At 48.1% G+C, this 20,076-nt stretch overlaps 1 protein-coding gene across 4 annotated transcripts in view; it reads left to right on the forward strand.

Annotated features, from left to right (window-relative positions):
• The window catches only part of kay (transcription factor kayak), a 60,113-nt gene that overhangs the window by 5,164 nt on the left and 34,873 nt on the right, over window positions 1–20,076 (forward strand). For 2 of the 4 annotated variants that reach the window (XM_070099714.1, XM_070099715.1), the window contains exon 1: window positions 8,579–9,000. The exons of the other annotated variants lie outside the window; for them this stretch is intronic. In XM_070099714.1, the coding sequence (XP_069955815.1) occupies window positions 8,842–9,000 (159 nt within the window). In that variant the 5' untranslated portion in view covers window positions 8,579–8,841. Of the gene's footprint in view, window positions 1–8,578; window positions 9,001–20,076 lie in introns of those variants that run through there. 4 annotated transcript variants of the gene reach the window in all.

The raw sequence follows: 20,076 nt of genomic DNA on the forward strand, positions 1-20,076 counted from the left end.
GTATTTATCCAACCTATTTTTAAAGCTACACAACGTTCTGGCCTCTATAACGGTACTTGGGAGTTTGTTCCACTCAGCCACAACTCTATTACCAAACCAGTACTTTCCTATATCCTTCCTGAATCTGAATTTTTCCAACTTAAAACCATTGCTGCGAGTCCTGTCTAGGCTAGATATTTTCAGCACACTATTTACATCCCCTTTATTTATTCCTGTCTTCCTTTATACACCTCAATCATATCCCCCCTAATTCTACGTCTTTCTAGAGAGTGCAGTTTCAGGGCCTTCAGTCTATCCTCATAGGGAAGGTTTCTGATACATGGGATCAACTTTGTCATCCTCCTTTGTACATTTTCCAGAGAATTTATATCCATTCTGTAATACGGTGACCAAAACTGTGCAGCATAATCTAAATGAGGCCTAACCAAGGATGTATAGAGTTGAAGAACAACCTGAGGACTCCTATTATTTATGCTTCTTGATATGAAGCCAAGGATTCTATTAGCTTTATTGCGAACACTTATGCACTGTTGTCTTGGTTTCAGATTACTGCTAACCAGAACTCCTAAATCTTTTTCGCAATCCGTAATATTAAGATCTACATTATTTAGTTTATATGTGGCATGGTTATTGTCCTGTCCAACATTTAGAACTTTGCATTTGTCTATATTAAACTGCATCTGCCACTTCTCCGACCACTGCATCAGTCTATTCAAATCTTCCTGGAGTGCTCTAATGTCCTCGTCAGAATGAATTCGACGGCCTATTTTGGTGTCATCGGCAAACTTGCCGATGTCGCTCTTTATGCCCTCATCTATGTCGTTTATGTAGATTGTGAACAGCAGGGGGCCCAACACTGACCCCTGTGGAACACCGCTCGTGACGCTTCCCCACTCTGATTTCTCCCCATTTATGCAAACTCGCTGCTGCCTATTTGTCAACCATGCCTCTATCCAGGAAAAAATTTCTCCTCCTATTCCATGTGCTTTAATTTTCCTCAATAGTCTCTGATGTGGGACCCTGTCAAAAGCCTTACTGAAGTCCATATACACAATATCATATTCATTACCATGATCTACCTCCTCAAATACCTTAGTGAAAAAAGTTAATAAATTCGTAAGGCAGGAACGCCCCTTTGTAAAACCATGCTGAGATTCGTTGATTAATTTATGCTTTTCAAGGTGGCTACGAACTGCCTCGGCAATTATTGATTCCATAAATTTTCCCACTATGGAGGTTAGGCTTATTGGTCTATAGTTCGAAGCTAAGGACCTGTCACCTGTTTTGAAAATAGGTATCACATTTGCCATTTTCCACTTATCTGGCACCATGCCAGTTTGTAGTGATATGTTGAAAAGATTAGCCAAAGGTGTGCTAAGCTCCTCTTTACATTCCTTTAGAACCCTTGCATACAGTTCATCAGGGCCTGGGGATTTGTTAGGTTTTAATTTATCTATTTGCCTAAGGACCATGTCACTTGTGACCCTAATAGTGCACAGTTTATTATCGTCCTGTTCTACATAATTTATCATTACTGGAATATCGCTGGTATCCTCCTGTGTAAAAACTGAGAGGAAGTATGTGTTAAAAATTCTACACATTTCCTTATCACTGTCAGTGAGCTGACCCGAGGAACTTTTGAGTGGGCCTATCTTGTCCCTGATCTTACTTCTGTATACCTGAAAGAATCCTTTTGGGTTAGTCTTCGATTCTCTTGCAACTTTAACCTCATAATCTCTTTTTGCTTTTCTAATTCCCTTTTTTATTTCTCTCTTTAACTGAATATATCGATTTCTCAATTGCCCCTCTCCTCTTTTGATTTGCCTATATATGCCTCTCTTTTGACCAATCAGATATTTTAATCTATTGTTCATCCATTTAGGATCATTTTTGTTTGATCTGATTTCCCTATTTGGAACATAATTTGACTGAGCAGCTAGAATTATGCCCTGGAAAGCATCATATCGGCAACCATCACCACCTACCTGACCCTTAGTCAGGTCATTCCAGTTCAGCCCACCTAAGTAATTTTTCAGTCCTATGAAATCAGCCAAGCGAAAGTCAGGGACGGAGACTTGATTGCCATTATTAGGGGAATTCCATGATATATTAAAACTGAGTGATTTGTGATCACTTTCCCCAAGCTCATCATTAACCTCAAGATTATTAATTAGTGTTTCCCTACTGGCAAGAACCAAGTCAAGGAGGTTATTTCCCCTAGTTGGCTCTGTCACAAACTGTTTTAAAAAACAATCCTGGATCGTATCAAGAAAGTCACCTGACTCTAAATTTCCTGTCAAATTGCTCCAGTCAATCTGTCTATAGTTGAAATCTCCCATTAGCACAACATTTTCGTATGTAGATGCCTTACGAATTTCGTCCCATAGAAGTTTACTGCACTCCTTATCAAGATTTGGGGCCCTGTAAATCACACCCAAAATTAGTTTTTCTCGGCCCTCGAGAAGCTGTAACCAAACAGATTCAGTGGCTGACGCTTCTAATTTAATATCTTGTCTAACACAACAATTTAAATTGTCTCTGACATACATCGCTACTCCACCACCTTTCCTGTTGACCCTGTCAGTGTGGAATAATTTATAGCTTTGTATGTGACATTCAGAGGGCATCTCTCTATCTTTCAGATTGAGCCAGGTCTCTGTTATAGCAATAATATCTATGTTTCCTGCACTTGCAATTAATCTTAGCTCATCTATCTTATTTCTTACACTCCTGCTATTAGTATAGTAAACCTTAAGGGAGCTAGTCCCTTGCTGCCCTCTGCTGTCCCCCTTTGTTTGCTGACCTGATCTATTGTCTTTATTTATAACTTCATGCTGAATGCCTTTTATACATTTACTGTTTCCAACCCAAGTGTTGCAACCTGCTTGTTTCCCACACACACCCATACCTCTATCTTCCATCAGTTTAAAATCATAGGCATTTCACCAATGGCCTTCTCAATCGAGTCTGCAAGTGCTACCACCCCAGCCCCAGAGAGATGTACCCCATCCCTTGCATACATATCATGTTTGCCATAAAAGTTGTTCCAGTTGTCAATGAATGGGATTGCAAGTTCCTTGCAGTATCTGTCTAGCCAGCAATTTACACCAATTGCCCTAGACAACCATTCATTTCCTACTCCCCTTCTAGGCAAGATGCTACATATGATTGGGATCCCTCCCTTAGACTTAATGAAATCTATAGCTGACCTGTACTTATCTAGCAGCTCTTCTCTCCTACCCTTCCCAATATCATTTCCACCAGCACTGAGACAGATAATGGGCTTGTTCCCATTACCTGACATGATATTATCCAGCCTGTTGACAATGTCCCCAACACCAGCTCCAGGGAAGCACACTCTATCTCTCATCTTCTTATTCCTATTACAAAAAGCACGGTCAATATATCTTACCTGAGAGTCACCAACCACAAGAATGCGCTTACCTCCATTAGCAGGGGCAGTAGTACCCTTACCTTCACTGGCCACTGAAGTACATTCATCCTGAAGAACAGAGAAGCGATTTCCTACCTTCAGATCTTCACTCTTAACTTTCCTTAGTCTGATGCGCCTTCCATTACTGTGAACCACTCGCCACTTGTAGCAGGTGCTGGACTGCACCTCACTGCTGGTAGCCGTTGCTACCTCCCCAACTACAGCCTCCTCACAGCGAGAGACAGACTGCACCTCACTGCTAGAAGCCTCATTCCCCACAACTCCAGCCACCTCACACTCTCTCCCAGACCCATTGAGGTGGACCTTCAGCCTCCTAATCTCCTCCTGGAGAAGCAAGACCTCCTCCTTCAACTCTACAACCTCAATTTTTAAAACACTGCAGAAGCAAGCCATGCTTTGTAACCGTCCACACTAATCCCCAAAGCAGCTCAGGGTCTGTGACCTCACGTGACGACTGACCACTACAGTGGTGTTAAAAGTTTGGAGACAGGTTAGAAGGGGTATTCTCGAGGTCTGGCCAGTATAAAATTCACCACTTGTATGTGGCAACAGTTACACGAGCCTTCCATAGTTACAGCACACCAGCTTTGAAAGTTTGAAGCCAATCCGATGAGTGGTTCTCAAGTTGATATTTAGACGCATGTGCAACATCTGGGTATCTTTATTGTAGACGTTTCGCCATCCAGTGGCTTTATCAATACAAATTCTAAGACATAATTTGAAGACAGTTGAACTATATACAGAAGATGAGGTAATCAGTCCCTTAACTTTGGAGTTGGTGTGGAGAGCACCGTAGTCGTGGAGATTCAGGAGCATAAGCAAGGAGGCCGGCACTTATGCTCGAGTTGTAAACGAAATCCTTAAAGGGAGTACCTTAAAGGCCTTCCTTTAAGGGGCACATCAGTTCCCCTGTCTTCTAATGTGTTATTTTTCCACTATAATCTACCTTGTACATAATTACTATCGCATTTGCTTTGTCTGCTTTCATAAGGTGAAGTCCAGGATCTTTCCATAATTCATGGTATAACTTAACAAATCTTTGAGGACAATAGTGTTGCAGAGGTCTGAGCAAACCTTAGACCTCTGCAACACAAGGATGTATTCGGATGTCTTCGGGGGATGTCTTATTGTTAGGGCTACCATTGTATGGATTGATGAAGCCACTGTGTGGCGAAACGTTTCCTCAATAAAGATACCCAAGTGTTGCATGTGTGTCTAAGTTATCAAAGTAGAGAAGCGTATACCTTTGAGTTCCGAGTGCCTCTCTACTCCCTGAGTCCGGCCATGAACCAGGCTAGTCTGGTGCTTGCCTGGTCAACCAAGCTGTGTATATCGTTGTATGCAAGACAAGCCGCGGGGGGTGGAAATCTTCAGCTCGAGTGCTTTCACACGTCTCCGTGCGTCCACCTGTTGCTACTCTTGCAACATTGCATAGCTCCTGATGACACGCGGAGATATGTGAAAGTACTTAAGCTGAAGATTTCCATCTCCTGTGGCTTGTCTTGCATTAAGATCGCCTGTCCGCTACTGTATTGCACTATCGTTGTATACATGATGGTATATACCTGGAAAGTACTCGAGGGCCTGGTCCCAATTCTACACACTGCAGCACTGTATCAACATCCGTGGTCGCAGATTATACATGGTCTTACCAAAGATATCAAACTGCTGGGACAAGTGTGGAAGTCTTAAAGAATAAACTGAACACACACCTTCACCAGGTGCCAGATCAGCCAGGCTGTGATAGATATGTGGGGCAGCAGACCTCCAGCAGCAATAACCTGGTTGACCAGGCTAGCACCAGACGAATAGAAACTCTCGAAACTCATCAAAAGTAGAGGTATATACTGTTTAATCCGTGTTTTATGTATAACAGTATTCTTGACTGGTAGTATAGAGGTGACGTGCAGCTTACAACTAGCAGTTATCAGAGGCGTGTTAAGTGGGCATGATAGGTGCTTGGCACTCCGGGTACTGCCCAGCACAGATGTGCTCCACTGAAATGAAGGCACCGCCATATTTAAATGCCTGGGGATGTCCCGTGTGGTATAAAGTGAGGTGGCTGTGTGTGTTGGGGTGGGGGGAGGGGGCAGCCACTGTGGGCTATACTTATATGTGACGTAACGGAGGCTTGCCCAGCCTGCTACGCTCTATACCCTGCCTCTGACCTGCCTCCCCTTTTATCCCACCCCTGACCTGCCTCCCCTTTTATCCCACCTCTGACCTGCCTCCCCTTTTATCCCACCTCTGACCTGCCTCCCCTTTTATCCCACCTCTGACCTGCCTCCCCTTTTATCCCACCTCTGACCTGCCTCCCCTTTTATCCCACCTCTGACCTGCCTCCCCTTTTTTTTCCCACCTCTGACCTGCCTTCCTTTTAATCCCACCTCTGACCTGCCTTCCTTTTTATCCCACCTCTATCCTGCCTCCCTCTTAACCCACTTGACTATCCTGCCTCCCTCTTAACCCACTTGACTATCCTGCCTCCCTCTTAACCCACTTGACTATCCTGCCTCCCTCTTAACCCACTTGACTATCCTGCCTCCCTCTTAACCCTGTTACCCACAACACTTGACAGCTACAATATTCACTCACTGTATAAGATACAAATCAAGGCACAACAAGTGGTAAGTTTCACTGGATAAAACATTGCTGGAATAACTTTTGCCCAGATGTTTCGCTCTGTGTAGAGCTTTATCAGGTTGTTGACTTGATTTTGCTCTCTGGAGCGAGACGTTGTGTCAGCGACAACTTGTTGTTCAGTTGGTGAGTTGTTCCAGCCACGGTGCCGTGGCTGTGGGGGTGTTGATTGTTCCAGCCACGGTGCAGTGGCTGTGGGGGTGTTGATTGTTCCAGCCACGGTGCAGTGGCTGTGGGGGTGTTGATTGTTCCAGCCACGGTGCAGTGGCTGTGGGGGTGTTGATTGTTCCAGCCACGGTGCAGTGGCTGTGGGGGTGTTGATTGTTCCAGCCACGGTGCCGTGGCTGTGGGGGTGTTGATTGTTCCAGCCACGGTGCCGTGGCTGTGGGGGTGTTGATTGTTCCAGCCACGGTACCGTGACTTTTGTCCTCCATATGAACGTTAGTGTTCCACTGAACAGTCATAGTAAATCAACAATATGAACAGAGGTGTGAACAAAGCTCACACCTCTGCAACACAATTGTCCTCAAATATTTGTTAAGTTATACCATGAATTAAGTAAAGATCCTGGACTTCACCTTACGAAACAGACAAAGCAAATGTGATAGTAATTATGGACAAGGTAGATTATAGTGGGAAATAAACATATTAGTAGACAGGGGAACTCACGCCTCTTAAAGGAGCTCTGACGTATTTATACGAGAGTGCTCGTTCTTCATGTTACACTGTAGGCATACACTGGGTGTTCTCACACCATGTGACTGCCATAGTGTAGATACAGTGGGTGCTCCCACTGTGTAACTATTATATGGAAGAGTGACCATACACTGTAGATGCAGATGTGGCAAAGAGTACGCTTTCCATCCAGTACGTATGTCGCACTGTGTGGTAGTTCTTGTCCCACTAAAGCAGGGAATACTGGTCCCCCTTGCGTAGGTGGGTAGCAGGGACCACCTGTCCCACTACGAGTGCCCTCACCTGGGCAGGTGGGTAGCAGGGACCACCTGTCCCACTACGACTGCCTTCCTCTCGGCAGGTGGGTAGCAGGGACCACCTGCTTCACTACGACTGCCTTCCTCTGGGCAGGTGGGTAGCAGGGACCACCTTCCCCACAAAGACTGCCCTCACCTGGGCAGGTGGGTAGCAGGGACCACCTGCTTCACTACGACTGCCTTCCTCTGGGCAGGTGGGTAGCAGGGACCACCTTCCCCACAACGACTGCCCTCACCTGGGCAGGTGGGTAGCAGGGACCACCTTCCCCACAACGGCTGCCCTCACCTGGGCAGGTGGGTAGCAGGGACCACCTGCTTCACTACGACTGCCTTCCTCTGGGCAGGTGGGTAGCAGGGACCACCTTCCCCACAACGACTGCCCTCACCTGGGCAGGTGGGTAGCAGGGACCACCTGCCTCACTACGACTGCCTTCCTCTGGGCACGTGGGTAGCAGGGATCACCTGTCCCACTAAGGCTGCCTTCTCCTGGGCAGGTGGGCAGGCAGTGGGCCAGACTGTAATATACCCACACGCCCATGACGTAGTAAGGTAGACCATCTCCTGTTTACATTTTGCACCCTTAACCGTATATGGGAGACAATTCAAGCGGTGTTCCTGGTCCGTGTGGGTCGCCACTTCATGAATGGGCGGCCCACACATTGCCTCATCATCCACTGTGTGCTCGCCTCTGTGGTTGCAGGGGGTCGAGTCACAGCACGGGTTTTGGATTGTTTCGAGTCGACGCTTCACCTGTACGATTATTTTTGACGCCCGAGGAAAGCATAACATGTATATAGAATATTTAGACGGGAAGAGTCAGGTTGTAATGATCACCATTATCATACACACTGACATACGTGTGGTTTAAATAACAAAAAAAGGCACAATATCGTGATTGGAACGATACACAAATAACCCGCACATAGAAGAGGAGCTTACGACGACGTTTCGGTCCGCTTTGGACCGAAACGTCCCCCCCCCCCCAAAAAAAAAGGTGACATTTCCATTGGGGTTCTTGTTACACAGGTGATAGTTTGTGAATGTTCTTTTCTGTCAAGTGATGTACGTATGTTTGGTGGTAGTTGTGTGCCACTTTTTGACACTTCACACACATTTACCCAACAATTATCATGCATAGTGGCATAGGCTGCTGTGTATGATGATCTGTGTAACTGTATTCACCTGTACCTGAATAAAAACTTAATTATTTAGGATAACCCCCCAAAAAAAAGGTCAAGACAAATTGACTTATTTTGGGATCCTTGAAGGTTCGTTCCTGTAAGTGATGTAGATCTGTTTGGTGGTGTTAAAGTATCATTTATTGGCATGGTTCCTCGATTATTTTCGCTGTTGGAATGCCTTTTCTTCGGGGAACATAGGAAGCATGAGTCCCGAAATTCGTTGAAAGGAAGACTAAATTCTGTGGCTATAGAAAATGGGAGGCGAGCGCATGCGTGATGGCACTGGCGGGAAGGTTGTGTAGTAGTGTGTGCCTGTGTGGTGGCTCTCAGTGTGCCCCTGGCTCTCACTGTGACAGGAGGGTCATCACATCACCTCTTATACCCTCCCCACACTCTCGTGCTACCCACTTAGCCCCGACCACTAGTGTTAACTGTAAAGTTGGAGAAAGGTGGGCGTAGACCCCTTGTTTCTATAGTAGATAGTGAACAGTCTCTTCAGCCTCTCCCCCCCCCTCATGCATACGTGTTGTTCAGTGTGTTAAGGTGATTAACAATTCATCAATAATGTTCGAAGATGAATTCTTGGCACACTCCCTTCCCTAGTTCATCAGAGGACCTGCGCCAGTACCAGCAAAACCATTACCAGCAGCACCACCAGCAGCACTATTACCAGCAAAATTTACAGCAGCTTCAACATTACCAACAGCAGCACCATCAACAGCACCATCAACAGGTAATGTTGCACTCAACATGCGACATTCTTCATCTCCCGTTGCGTTATACAACTAAGTGTATGCAGTTAGGTAACCAAACTTTCTACTAAATAGAATGTGTTAAATGACCCACTTGGTGTCAAGTTGGAAAATTTAATATTTAGAAAGGATACAGGAAAGTACTGGTGTGGTAATAGTTGTAGATGAGTGGAACAACTCCCAATGCGTAGTTTTAAAAATCTGTTAGATATCTAAATGAGACATTTGTGTAGCAATTAGTTTAGTTTTTTTTTTTTACTGTAGAAACGTTTCGCCAGCCAGTGACTTCAGTCCAATGTAGAGAAAGGTGGATGATGAGGAATTACACATAAATATATGAGTGGGTGTAGGTAGGCGCAAGTTGGACCTGCCTAGCATGGGCCAGTAGGCCTGCTGCAGTGCTCCTTTTAATGTTCATATATTTTTATTATATATGTGTGTGTGTGGGGGGGGGGGGGGGTAATTAGGGACTCTGAGCGTCGGGGAGAATAAACTTCAAGAAAAGTCTATACGTAGTTAATGGGTAACTTTTTAAAACGTAGAAATGCGTTTTGTGCATTTCCACTATTTTTTAGACGTGAAGCTGTAGCTCCTGGACCCGGCTTGGTACCCATAAATACTCGTGTGGGTAGTGGGTGTAGTGTCTTCGTCAGGAGGTACTGGATGGAACTGATATAAAATACCGACACAGTGGAAAAATAAACACATAAGCAGTATGTGATCATTTACTGACGGCGTTTCGCCCACACAGTGGGCTATATCAAGTCACAAAATTCTGCTTGGGTGAAAGGTACTCGCGTACCTTTCACCCAGGTAGATGTTTGTGACTTGATAAAGCTCACTGTGTGGGCGAAAAGTTGTCAATGAAGGGTCACATACTGCTTGTGTGTTTATTTTTCCAGGAGGTACTGGTTTCTCCTGGCTAAGTCTTTAATAAAAATAATAATAATCTTTATTTCTACACGTCAGCTACGTCTGTATACCTTATACATCAGTGACGTACTATATAGAAAGCATCTGGTTATACAGAACATTTCGGGCAAATTAGGTAAATTTTTGTCCTCAGGATGCAACCCACACTAGTCGGCTAACACTCAAGTACCTAGTTATTGCTAGGTGAACATGGACACAACGTCGAAAATAAATGGTATAAAATACCCACACAATGGAAACATAAAAAGCCCTCTATGTGGGCGAAACTTTGTCAATAAAGGATCATATTAAACTGCATATGTGAGATTAAGACACATGTGCAACATCTCCACGACTGTGGTGCTCTTCGCACCTACTCCTAGGTTGAGGGACTGATTACCTCATCTTCTGTACATAGTTCTACTGTCTTCAAGTTATGTCCTAGAATTTGTATTGATAAAGCCACTGGATGGCGAAACGCCTACAATAAAGATACCCAGATGTTGCACATGTGTCTTAATCTCATCTTGTCGGTATTATATACCATTCGTACAAACTGCATATGTGTTTGTTTCCATGGACAGAACGTGACTGAAGGAAACACTAATGTTACCACCCATACCGAGGATCGTACCACGGATCCTCGGTGGTGGTTCTGGTCAGGTGGGCTAGGCTTTCACCTGCTTATCACTCCATCTAGGAGTGAGTGGCACAAACTCCCGAGTAGTCTCATTGAAGTGTAAATCTTGAAGTTTTAGAAATTGGTTAGACCAGTCTTGTCGCACAAGTTAATGATCCATGTCGACCCCAAACGTCCTTCCCACCAACTCCATTGCCAAACATGTTTCCAACATCTTTGCCAAAACATCATTCCAAGTATCTACCTCCACAACCACGACCATCAAGGACATCACCAGTAGTAGACAGGACAAGCCTCCATCCTCTGCAGGGGTATACATAATCCCTTGTAATGACTGCAACAAATTATATGTGGGCGAAACATCAAGAGACCTCCAAACACGTATTTCAGAACACCAATACGCAAGCAGGACTGACGATACAAGGAATGCCTGTGTACAACATCGCAATTCACAAAGCCATTTAATTAACTACAGAAACTCAAGACTTATCGCCCCAGAAGACAACACTCAATACAGAAGAATCCTGGAATCATCGCTTATCTCTATAACCAACAAGTTCAACCAGAACAATGGCTTCTATAACATAGCTGAACCACTCGCCAAGAAACTTCTTCATCGCTATCCCACATAAGAACATAGAACACTGCAGAAGGTCTACTCACAACTTGTCCAATGCCCCTGCCAAGCTACCCAAGACTCTATAACCCCACCCGGTAGATCATCAGATGCAACATTCTCCACCTGACCTCAACATTCTGAACATGACTATAAATACTCCCGTACCTTCCAACCCCAGGTAGATCCGTGTGTGACTTGAAAAAGCCCACTGTGTGGGTGAAACGTTGTCAATAAAGGATCACATTATACTGCATTTGTGTTTATATTTCCATTGTGTCGGTATTTTATACCATTTATTTCGAACGTCCGTATAAGTTTATGTGCGGGTTATTTGTATATAGTAGACGAGTGGATGAGAGTTGGACCATGCCTAGCATGGGCCAGTAGATCTTCTGCAGTGCTACTTGTGTTCTAAAAAAAGGTTCTCCACACACCACGCAAGACACAAAGGGTTTTAGTGTCTCAAGATATGAATATTCGTTTAAGTATGCTGTTCTTGTATGGAGGTCGCTGTGCTGTGGGGCATTCCTACCAGATCTCTGGCTGCTCTCGCCCATACGGGATTACCGCCTACTTTTCATCATTATTATTATTATTTATTATTATTACAGTTAATCGCCCTAGCGGTAATTCTACACATAAATCTTTGTTAGTTAGTGTTAAGGTTGCAGCTGACGTGGTACTGGTAGCGGTGGTAGCATCCTTCAGTGTCAATCGTGTCATTACGATTTCTTAAGTCATCCTTCAGTGGTGTTACCACCGCTCAAAACATGTGCAACACCTGTATATCTTTGAGAAGACGTTTCGCTCTCAGTGACAGTATCAGACTAATATAGAGAACAATCCTGGAGACTGTGGCAGACATGCAGTAATCAGTAGTTTGAGGTATCGTCCACCGTCTCCACGACTATCCTATATGAAAAAACAGTACGAAATAACACCTGTTAGGGCAATGGAAGCGCTGCAGCAGGCCTACTGGACTATGCTAATTCAGTGCATTAAGACCAGAGGTGTGGGAGGTGTAGGCTGTATACACGGTGAGTACTGGCGTTATCAATCAAGACACCTTATCTACACTAACATGAACTATTAATGTTCTCTTATACATTACATTCACCAGGAAACGCTAAATCTGCATGGGTAACAGGGCTATTATGACCCTTAAGGGTTTAGCGCTTCGTTATGATTATAATTTAATTGCTATTATAAGTAACTCCCATGGTTGTCGTACGAGCCTACTCCTGGCTGCTGAGACGCTAAGTCCTGTAGGCCTGGGTGCAGCGCCTGGGAAATGGCAGGTAATTACATTTGATGTGAGGAAGAGTAACTGCATTTTCACGGATCAAGATTCCTTCAGCTTCTAGGTAAACTCATTCCTTCGTTATGAGAATTATTTACATAATGATAAATAAAATTTACATCTTTTTTTTTCTTTTGCAAGGGTCGAGTCACATCTGGCGTGTGCACGCACGCACGCGCTTGTCTGTATATTTTAATGTCTAAATACATACTACATAATCCTTGTGGGTCGGTAAGGGGCACGTAGGTTCCCCCGCCTTCTAATAACGCATTCATTCTTCCACTATAATCTCCCTTGGCCATAATTACTATCAAATTTTCTTTGTTTCGTAAGGTGAGGTCCAGAATCTTTACTTAATTCATGGTAAAACTTAACAGATCTTTGATGATAATTATGTTGTAGAGGTCTGAGCTTTGATCAAACTTCTACAACACAAGTGTCACGGCCACGCTAGCTGGAGATTCGTCTGTAAAAACTTGCATTTGTGGTCACAGAGGTGCCTGTGCTAACCTTCCTATGGTGTAGAAATATACCTAGTTGGATGAATCTTATTGTGGCTAGCTGGTCTAGTGGCTAACGCGACGGGCTGGAGTTTTGAGACTATGACCGCGGGTTCAATCCCGGCCGGGGGTATGGTTTGTCCTCAAATATTTAAGTTGTACCATGAATTAAGGAAAGACTTCACCTTACGAAACACAGAAAATGTGATTGTAATTATGGCCAAGGGAGAGGGGAACTTACGTGCCCCTTAAGTAACCAGGTTCCCTAAATTCCAGTGCTAGTCGGGGTCCCGCAAAGTTGAAGAGAAATCTTTACAGAAGTAAGAAGTGTTGGAGAAAAGTGGTATAAAATACTGAGACGATGGAAAAGTACACAAATGCAGTATAATTTGATCTTTTATTGACAATGTTTCGCCCACACGGTGGACTTTTTCAAGTCAAACAGATCAACCTGGGTACAAAAAAGTACATGATTATATATAAGGTGGAGAATATTGGGTAGGTTGTATTAGAGATGTAAAGTAAAAGGACACAAGTGCAACTAATGTAGTTGCACTTGTCTCCTTTTACTTTACATATTGTCGGTAATTCTACCAACTTTATTACAATGTATTAGAGATGGGTGCACGGTGGGCGAAACGTAGTCATTGAAGTATTACATTGTACTGCATTTCTCTTTCCAGTCAGAAGTGTTGCTTAACACTCGGTACACATTCTCATACGTCTTCTTAGTGTTAATGTTGTGTATGATTTACCTGCCATCTTTCACTCCCGCGAGGTGGCAGAGAGCAGCACTCCCGGGAGGTGGCAGAGAGCAGCACTCCCGGGAGGTGGCAGAGAGCAGCACTCCCGGGAGGTGGCAGAGAGCAGCACTCCCGGGAGGTGGCAGAGAGCAGCACTCCCGGGAGGTGGCAGAGAGCAGCACTCCCGGGAGGTGGCAGAGAGCAGCACTCCCGGGAGGTGGCAGAGAGCAGCACTCCCGGGAGGTGGCAGAGAGCAGCACTCCCGGGAGGTGGCAGAGAGCAGCACTCCCGGGAGGTGGCAGAGAGCAGCACTCCCGGGAGGTGGCAGAGAGCAGCACTCCCGGGAGGTGGCAGAGAGCAGCACTCCCGTGAGGTGGCAGAGAGCAGCACTCCCGGGAGGTGGCAGAGAGCAGCACTCCCGGGAGGTGGCAGAGAGCAGCACTCCCGGGAGGTGGCAGAGAGCAGCACTCCCGGGAGGTGACAGAGAGCAGCACTCCCGGGAGGTGGCAGAGAGCAGCACTCCCGGGAGGTGGCAGAGAGCAGCACTCCCGGGAGGTGGCAGAGAGCAGCACTCCCGGGAGGTGGCAGAGAGCAGCACTCCCGGGAGGTGGCAGAGAGCAGCACTCCCGGGAGGTGGCAGAGAGCAGCACTCCCGGGAGGTGGCAGAGAGCAGCACTCCCGGGAGGTGGCAGAGAGCAGCACTCCCGGGAGGTGGCAGAGAGCAGCACTCCCGGGAGGTGGCAGAGAGCAGCACTCCCGGGAGGTGGCAGAGAGCAGCACTCCCGGGAGGTGGCAGAGAGCAGCACTCCCGGGAGGTGGCAGAGAGCAGCACTCCCGGGAGGTGGCAGAGAGCAGCACTCCCGGGAGGTGGCAGAGAGCAGCACTCCCGGGAGGTGGCAGAGAGCAGCACTCCCGGGAGGTGGCAGAGAGCAGCACTCCCGGGAGGTGGCAGAGAGCAGCACTCCCGGGAGGTGGCAGAGAGCAGCACTCCCGGGAGGTGGCAGAGAGCAGCACTCCCGGGAGGTGGCAGAGAGCAGCACTCCCGGGAGGTGGCAGAGAGCAGCACTCCCGGGAGGTGGCAGAGAGCAGCACTCCCGGGAGGTGGCAGAGAGCAGCACTCCCGGGAGGTGGCAGAGAGCAGCACTCCCGGGAGGTGGCAGAGAGCAGCACTCCCGGGAGGTGGCAGAGAGCAGCACTCCCGGGAGGTGGCAGAGAGCAGCACTCCCGGGAGGTGGCAGAGAGCAGCACTCCCGGGAGGTGGCAGAGAGCAGCACTCCCGGGAGGTGGCAGAGAGCAGCACTCCCGCTGGAGTGGAGAACATTCAAGGCTTCAATTCCACACTTGCAACAAGACGTACGTCAGTGATTGGCAACGTTACTGATGGACAACTTTGTTCACTTGTTAACGATGTGGTTCACTAAGTGTTTCATATCTGTGGTTCAGTCTTGGCATATTTTGAGTTAAAGCGCCAGTGTTCTAGTGTGTGTGTGTGTGTGTGTGTGTGTGTGTGTGTGTGTGTGTGTGTGTGTGTGTGTGTGTGTGTGTGTTCTAGTGTGTGCGCATGACGGATTTCACGTCTACAACCTCGACAAGTGATTCAGTGAATGTTCGAGTATTGAGGAGTGAGTCATGTCTGTCATGCGGTATATATTAACTTTATAAAGTGTGTTAGTCTGATGTTTACCTCCTGAGACGGAGAGGAATGCGTTCCCACGGGCGTATCCCTTTTACGCACCTGCCTTAGTTCCTCCCTGCCCTCTGTCCAAACATGTCCCTTCAAGGAAGCTGGTAGTCCCTCAGCCTTGATAGGTGGTGGTCAGTCCCTCAGCCTTGATATGTGGTAGCCAGTCCCTCAGCCTTGATAGGTGGTAGCCAGTCCCTCAGCCTTGATAGGTGGTAGCCAGTCCCTCAGCCTTGATAGGTGGTAGCCAGTCCCTCAGCCTTGATAGGTGGTAGCCAATCCCTCAGCCTTGATAGATGGTAGTCAATCCCTCAGCCTTGATAGGTGGTAGCCAATCCCTCAGCCTTGATAGGTGGTAGTCAGTCCCTCAGCCTTGATAGGTGGTAGTCAGTCCCTCAGCCTTGATAGGTGGTAGTCAGTCCCTCAGCCTTGATAGGTGGTAGCCAGTCCCTCAGCCTTGATAGGTGGTAGTCAATCCCTCAGCCTTGATAGGTGGTAATCAGTCCCTCAGCCTTGATAGGTGGTAGTCAGTCCCTCAGCCTTGATAGGTGGTAGTCAGTCCCTCAGCCTTGATAGGTGGTAGTCAGTCCCTCAGCCTTGATAGGTGGTAGTCAGTCCCTCAGCCTTGATAGGTGGTAGTCAGTCCCTCAGCCTTGATAGGTGGTAGTCAGTCCCTCAGCCTTGACATGTGGTAGTCATAACTTTACCACCACATACCAAGGGTGAGGGACTGATCTCTAACTACTACTACTATTGTCTCTAAAGTGGTGCATCCGACTGAAGTTTGTTAGACAGGGAAACCGCTTCGACAGTATACCTCAGTGTTGCGTATTTCTTTCTCTTAGGAAGTGGTTAAAAGGGAAGCCTGTCAAACGTTTTACACTCTGGCAAGCAATAGCTTGTCTCGTGAACACCTGAGATGACATACATCTGACAAGCCCTGTAATAGTGATTGGAGTGTGTGCCTGTGGGTGTTGAGGGGTGTAGTTGTGGGTGTTGAGGGGTGTAGTTGTGGGTGTTGTGGTGTTGTGGGGGTGTTGTGGAGGTGTAGTGGGTGTTGTTGTGGAGGTGTAGTGGGTGTTGTTGTAGGGGTGTAGTGGATGTTGTTGTGGTGTAGTGGGTGTTGTAGGGGTGTAGTGGGTGTTGTAGGGGTGTAGTGGGTGTTGTGGGTGTTGTAGGGGTGTAGTGGGTGTTGTAGGGGTGTAGTTGGTGTTGTTGTGGGGGTTTAGTGGGTGTTGTTGTAGGGGTGTAGTGGGTGTTGTGGAGGTGTAGTGGGTGTTGTAGGGGTGTAGTGGGTGTTGTAGGGGTGTAGTGGGTGTTGTTGTGGGGATGTAGTGGGTGTTGTGGGGGTTTCATTATCTGGAGTTTATCTGGAGAGAGTTCCGGGGGTCAACGCCCCCGCGGCCCGGTCTGTGACCAGGCCTCCTTAGGTCAGTGTCCCAGGATGCGACCCACACCAGTCGACTAACACCCAGGTACCCATTTTACTGATGGGGAACATAGACAACAGGTGGAAAGAAACACGTCCAATGTTTCTACTCTGGCTGGGAATCGAACCCAGGCCCTCACCGTGGGTGTTTTGGAGGTGTAGTGGGTGTTGTAGGGGTGTAGTGGGTGTTGTGGAGGTGTAGTGGGTGTTGCGGGGGTGTTATTGTGGAGGTGTAGTGGACGTTGTTGTGGGTGTCGTTGTGGTGTAGTGGGTGTTGTGGGGGTGTAGTGGGTGTTGTTGTGGAGGTGTAGTGGGTGTTGTTGTGGAGGTGTAGTGGGTGTTGTTGTGGAGGTGTAGTGGGTGTTGTTGTGGAGGTGTAGTGGGTGTTGTTGTGGAGGTGTAGTGGGTGTTGTTGTGGAGGTGTAGTGGGTGTTGTTGTGGAGGTGTAGTGGGTGTTGTTGTGGAGGTGTAGTGGGTGTTGTTGTGGAGGTGTAGTGGGTGTTGTTGTGGAGGTGTAGTGGGTGTTGTTGTGGAGGTGTAGTGGGTGTTGTTGTGGAGGTGTAGTGGGTGTTGTTGTGGAGGTGTAGTGGGTGTTGTTGTAGGGGTGTAGTGGGTGTTGTTGTAGGGGTGTAGTGGGTGTTGTTGTGGAGGTGTAGTGGGTGTTGTTGTAGGGGTGTAGTGGGTGTTGTTGTGGAGGTGTAGTGGGTGTTGTTGTGGAGGTGTAGTGGGTGTTGTTGTAGGGGTGTAGTGGGTGTTGTTGTAGGGGTGTAGTGGGTGTTGTTGTAGGGGTGTAGTGGGTGTTGTTGTGGGGGTGTAGTGGGTGTTGTTGTGGGGGTGTAGTGGGTGTTGTTGTGGGGGTGTAGTGGGTGGTGTTGTGGAGGTGTAGTGGGTGTTGTTGTGGGGGTGTAGTGGGTGTTGTTGTGGGGGTGTTGTTGTGGGGGTGTAGTGGGTGTTGTGGGGGTGTAGTGGGTGTTGTTGTGGGGGTGTAGTGGGTGTTGTTGTGGGGGTGTAGTGGGTGTTGTTGTGGGGGTGTAGTGGGTGTTGTTGTAGGGGTGTAGTGGGTGTTGTTGTGGGGGTGTAGTGGGTGTTGTTGTGGAGGTGTAGTGGGTGTTGTTGTAGGGGTGTAGTGGGTGTTGTTGTAGGGGTGTAGTGGGTGGTGTTGTGGAGGTGTAGTGGGTGTTGTTGTGGAGGTGTAGTGGGTGTTGTTGTAGGGGTGTAGTGGGTGGTGTTGTGGGTGTTGTCTTCACCGATTGTCATATCTTCTTGTCACCTGGGTTTTCACTCTTCCTTGCCATCTTCGTCATCTGACGCACCTAAACCCTGCTGGTTTATGGTGTTCTTTCTCTTGACGTACGTCTGTCATGGTCTCTTGGTGGCGCTGACGTCACCCCGTCTCTACGTTTTCTTCCGCCGCTGACGTCATCGGTTTTGCTGCTGATGACTTCGTTTTCTGACGTCATTGTTTACTTCCCGCTGACGTCATTGTTTACTTCCCGCTGACGTCATTGTTTACTTTCCCCGCTGACGTCATTGTTTACTTTCGACGCTGACGTCATTGTTTACTTCTGCTGACGTCATTATTTACTTTCCCTGCTGACGTCATTGTTTACTTCCGACGCTGACGTCATTGTTTACTTCTGCCGCATACGTCATTGTTTACTTCTGCCGCTGACGTCATTGTTTACCTCCGCTCCTGACGTCATTGTTTACTTCCGACGCTGACGTCTCTTAACGCAGTTTTTTCTCCCGTTGTTAAATGTATTTTATATCACATCTGAAGGTCACAAATTTCAGCTAATTATCGCAGATAAATTAATGGACATTAAATCGCTCCCGATTATTTCAGCATATTGACCGCGTTCTGTGATACCCCCCCTCCTTGAAGACCCTGGGGATACCCCCCCTCCTTGAAGACCCTGGGGATACCTCCCCCTCCTTGAAGACCCTGGGGATACCTCCCCCTCCTTGAAGACCCTGGGGATACCTCCCCCTCCTTGAAGACCCTGGGGATACCTCCCCCTCCTTGAAGACCCTGGGGATACCCCCCCTCCTTGAAGACCCTGGGGATACCCCCCCTCCGTGAAGACCCTGGGGATACCCCCCCTCCTTGATCCTTGAAGACCCTGGGGATACCCCCCCTCCTTGAAGACCCTGGGGAAGACCCTGGGGATACCCCCCCTCCTTGAAGACCCTGGGGATACCCCCCCTCCTTGAAGACCCTGGGGATACCCCCATCCTTGAAGACCCTGGGGATACCCCCCCTCCTTGAAGACCCTGGGGATACCCCCCTCCTTGAAGACCCTGGGGATACCCCCCCTCCTTGAAGACCCTGGGGATACCCCCCCTCCTTGAAGACCCTGGGGATACCCCCCCTCCTTGAAGACCCTGGGGATACCCCCCCTCCTTGAAGACCCTGGGGATACCCCCCCTCCTTGAAGACCTTGAAGACCCTGGGGATACCCCCCCCCTCCTTGAAGACCCTGGGGATACCCCCCCCCTCCTTGAAGACCCTGGGGATACCCCCCTCCTTGAAGACCCTGGGGATATACCCCCCCTCCTTGAAGACCCTGGGGATACCCCCCCTCCTTGAAGACCCTGGGGATACCCCCCCTCCTTGAAGACCCTGGGGATACCCCCCTCCGTGAAGACCCTGGGGATACCCCCCCTCCTCCTTGAAGACCCTGGGGATACCCCCCCTCCTCCTTGAAGACCCTGGGGATACCCCCCCTCCTTGAAGACCCTGGGGATACCCCCCCTCCTTGAAGACCCTGGGGATACCCCCCCCTCGAAGACCCTCCTTGAAGACCCTGGGGATACCCCCCCTCCTTGAAGACCCTGGGGATACCCCCCCCTTGAAGACCCTTGAAGACCCTGGGGATACCCCCCCTCCTTGAAGACCCTGGGGATACCCCCCCCTCCTTGAAGACCCTGGGGATACCCCCCCTCCTTGAAGACCCTGGGGATACCCCCCTCCTTGAAGACCCTGGGGATACCCCCCCTCCTTGAAGACCCTGGGGAACCCTGGGGATACCCCCCCTCCTTGAAGACCCTGGGGATACCCCCCCTCCTTGAAGACCCTGGGGATGAACGGTGTCATACAGCCAGATTTTCGAATCCCGGGGGGTGAGGGGAGGCGCTTAGATTTATAACACTAAATCTTTTTTCTTAAAGTTTAAGAAATATGTGTAATGTTTAATCACTGCTGTAGGTGTGTTTGTGTGTGTGTCGGACAC

The sequence above is a fragment of the Cherax quadricarinatus genome, chromosome 68 (assembly GCF_038502225.1).
Source record: "Cherax quadricarinatus isolate ZL_2023a chromosome 68, ASM3850222v1, whole genome shotgun sequence".
Classification (NCBI taxonomy): Eukaryota; Metazoa; Arthropoda; class Malacostraca; order Decapoda; family Parastacidae; genus Cherax; species Cherax quadricarinatus.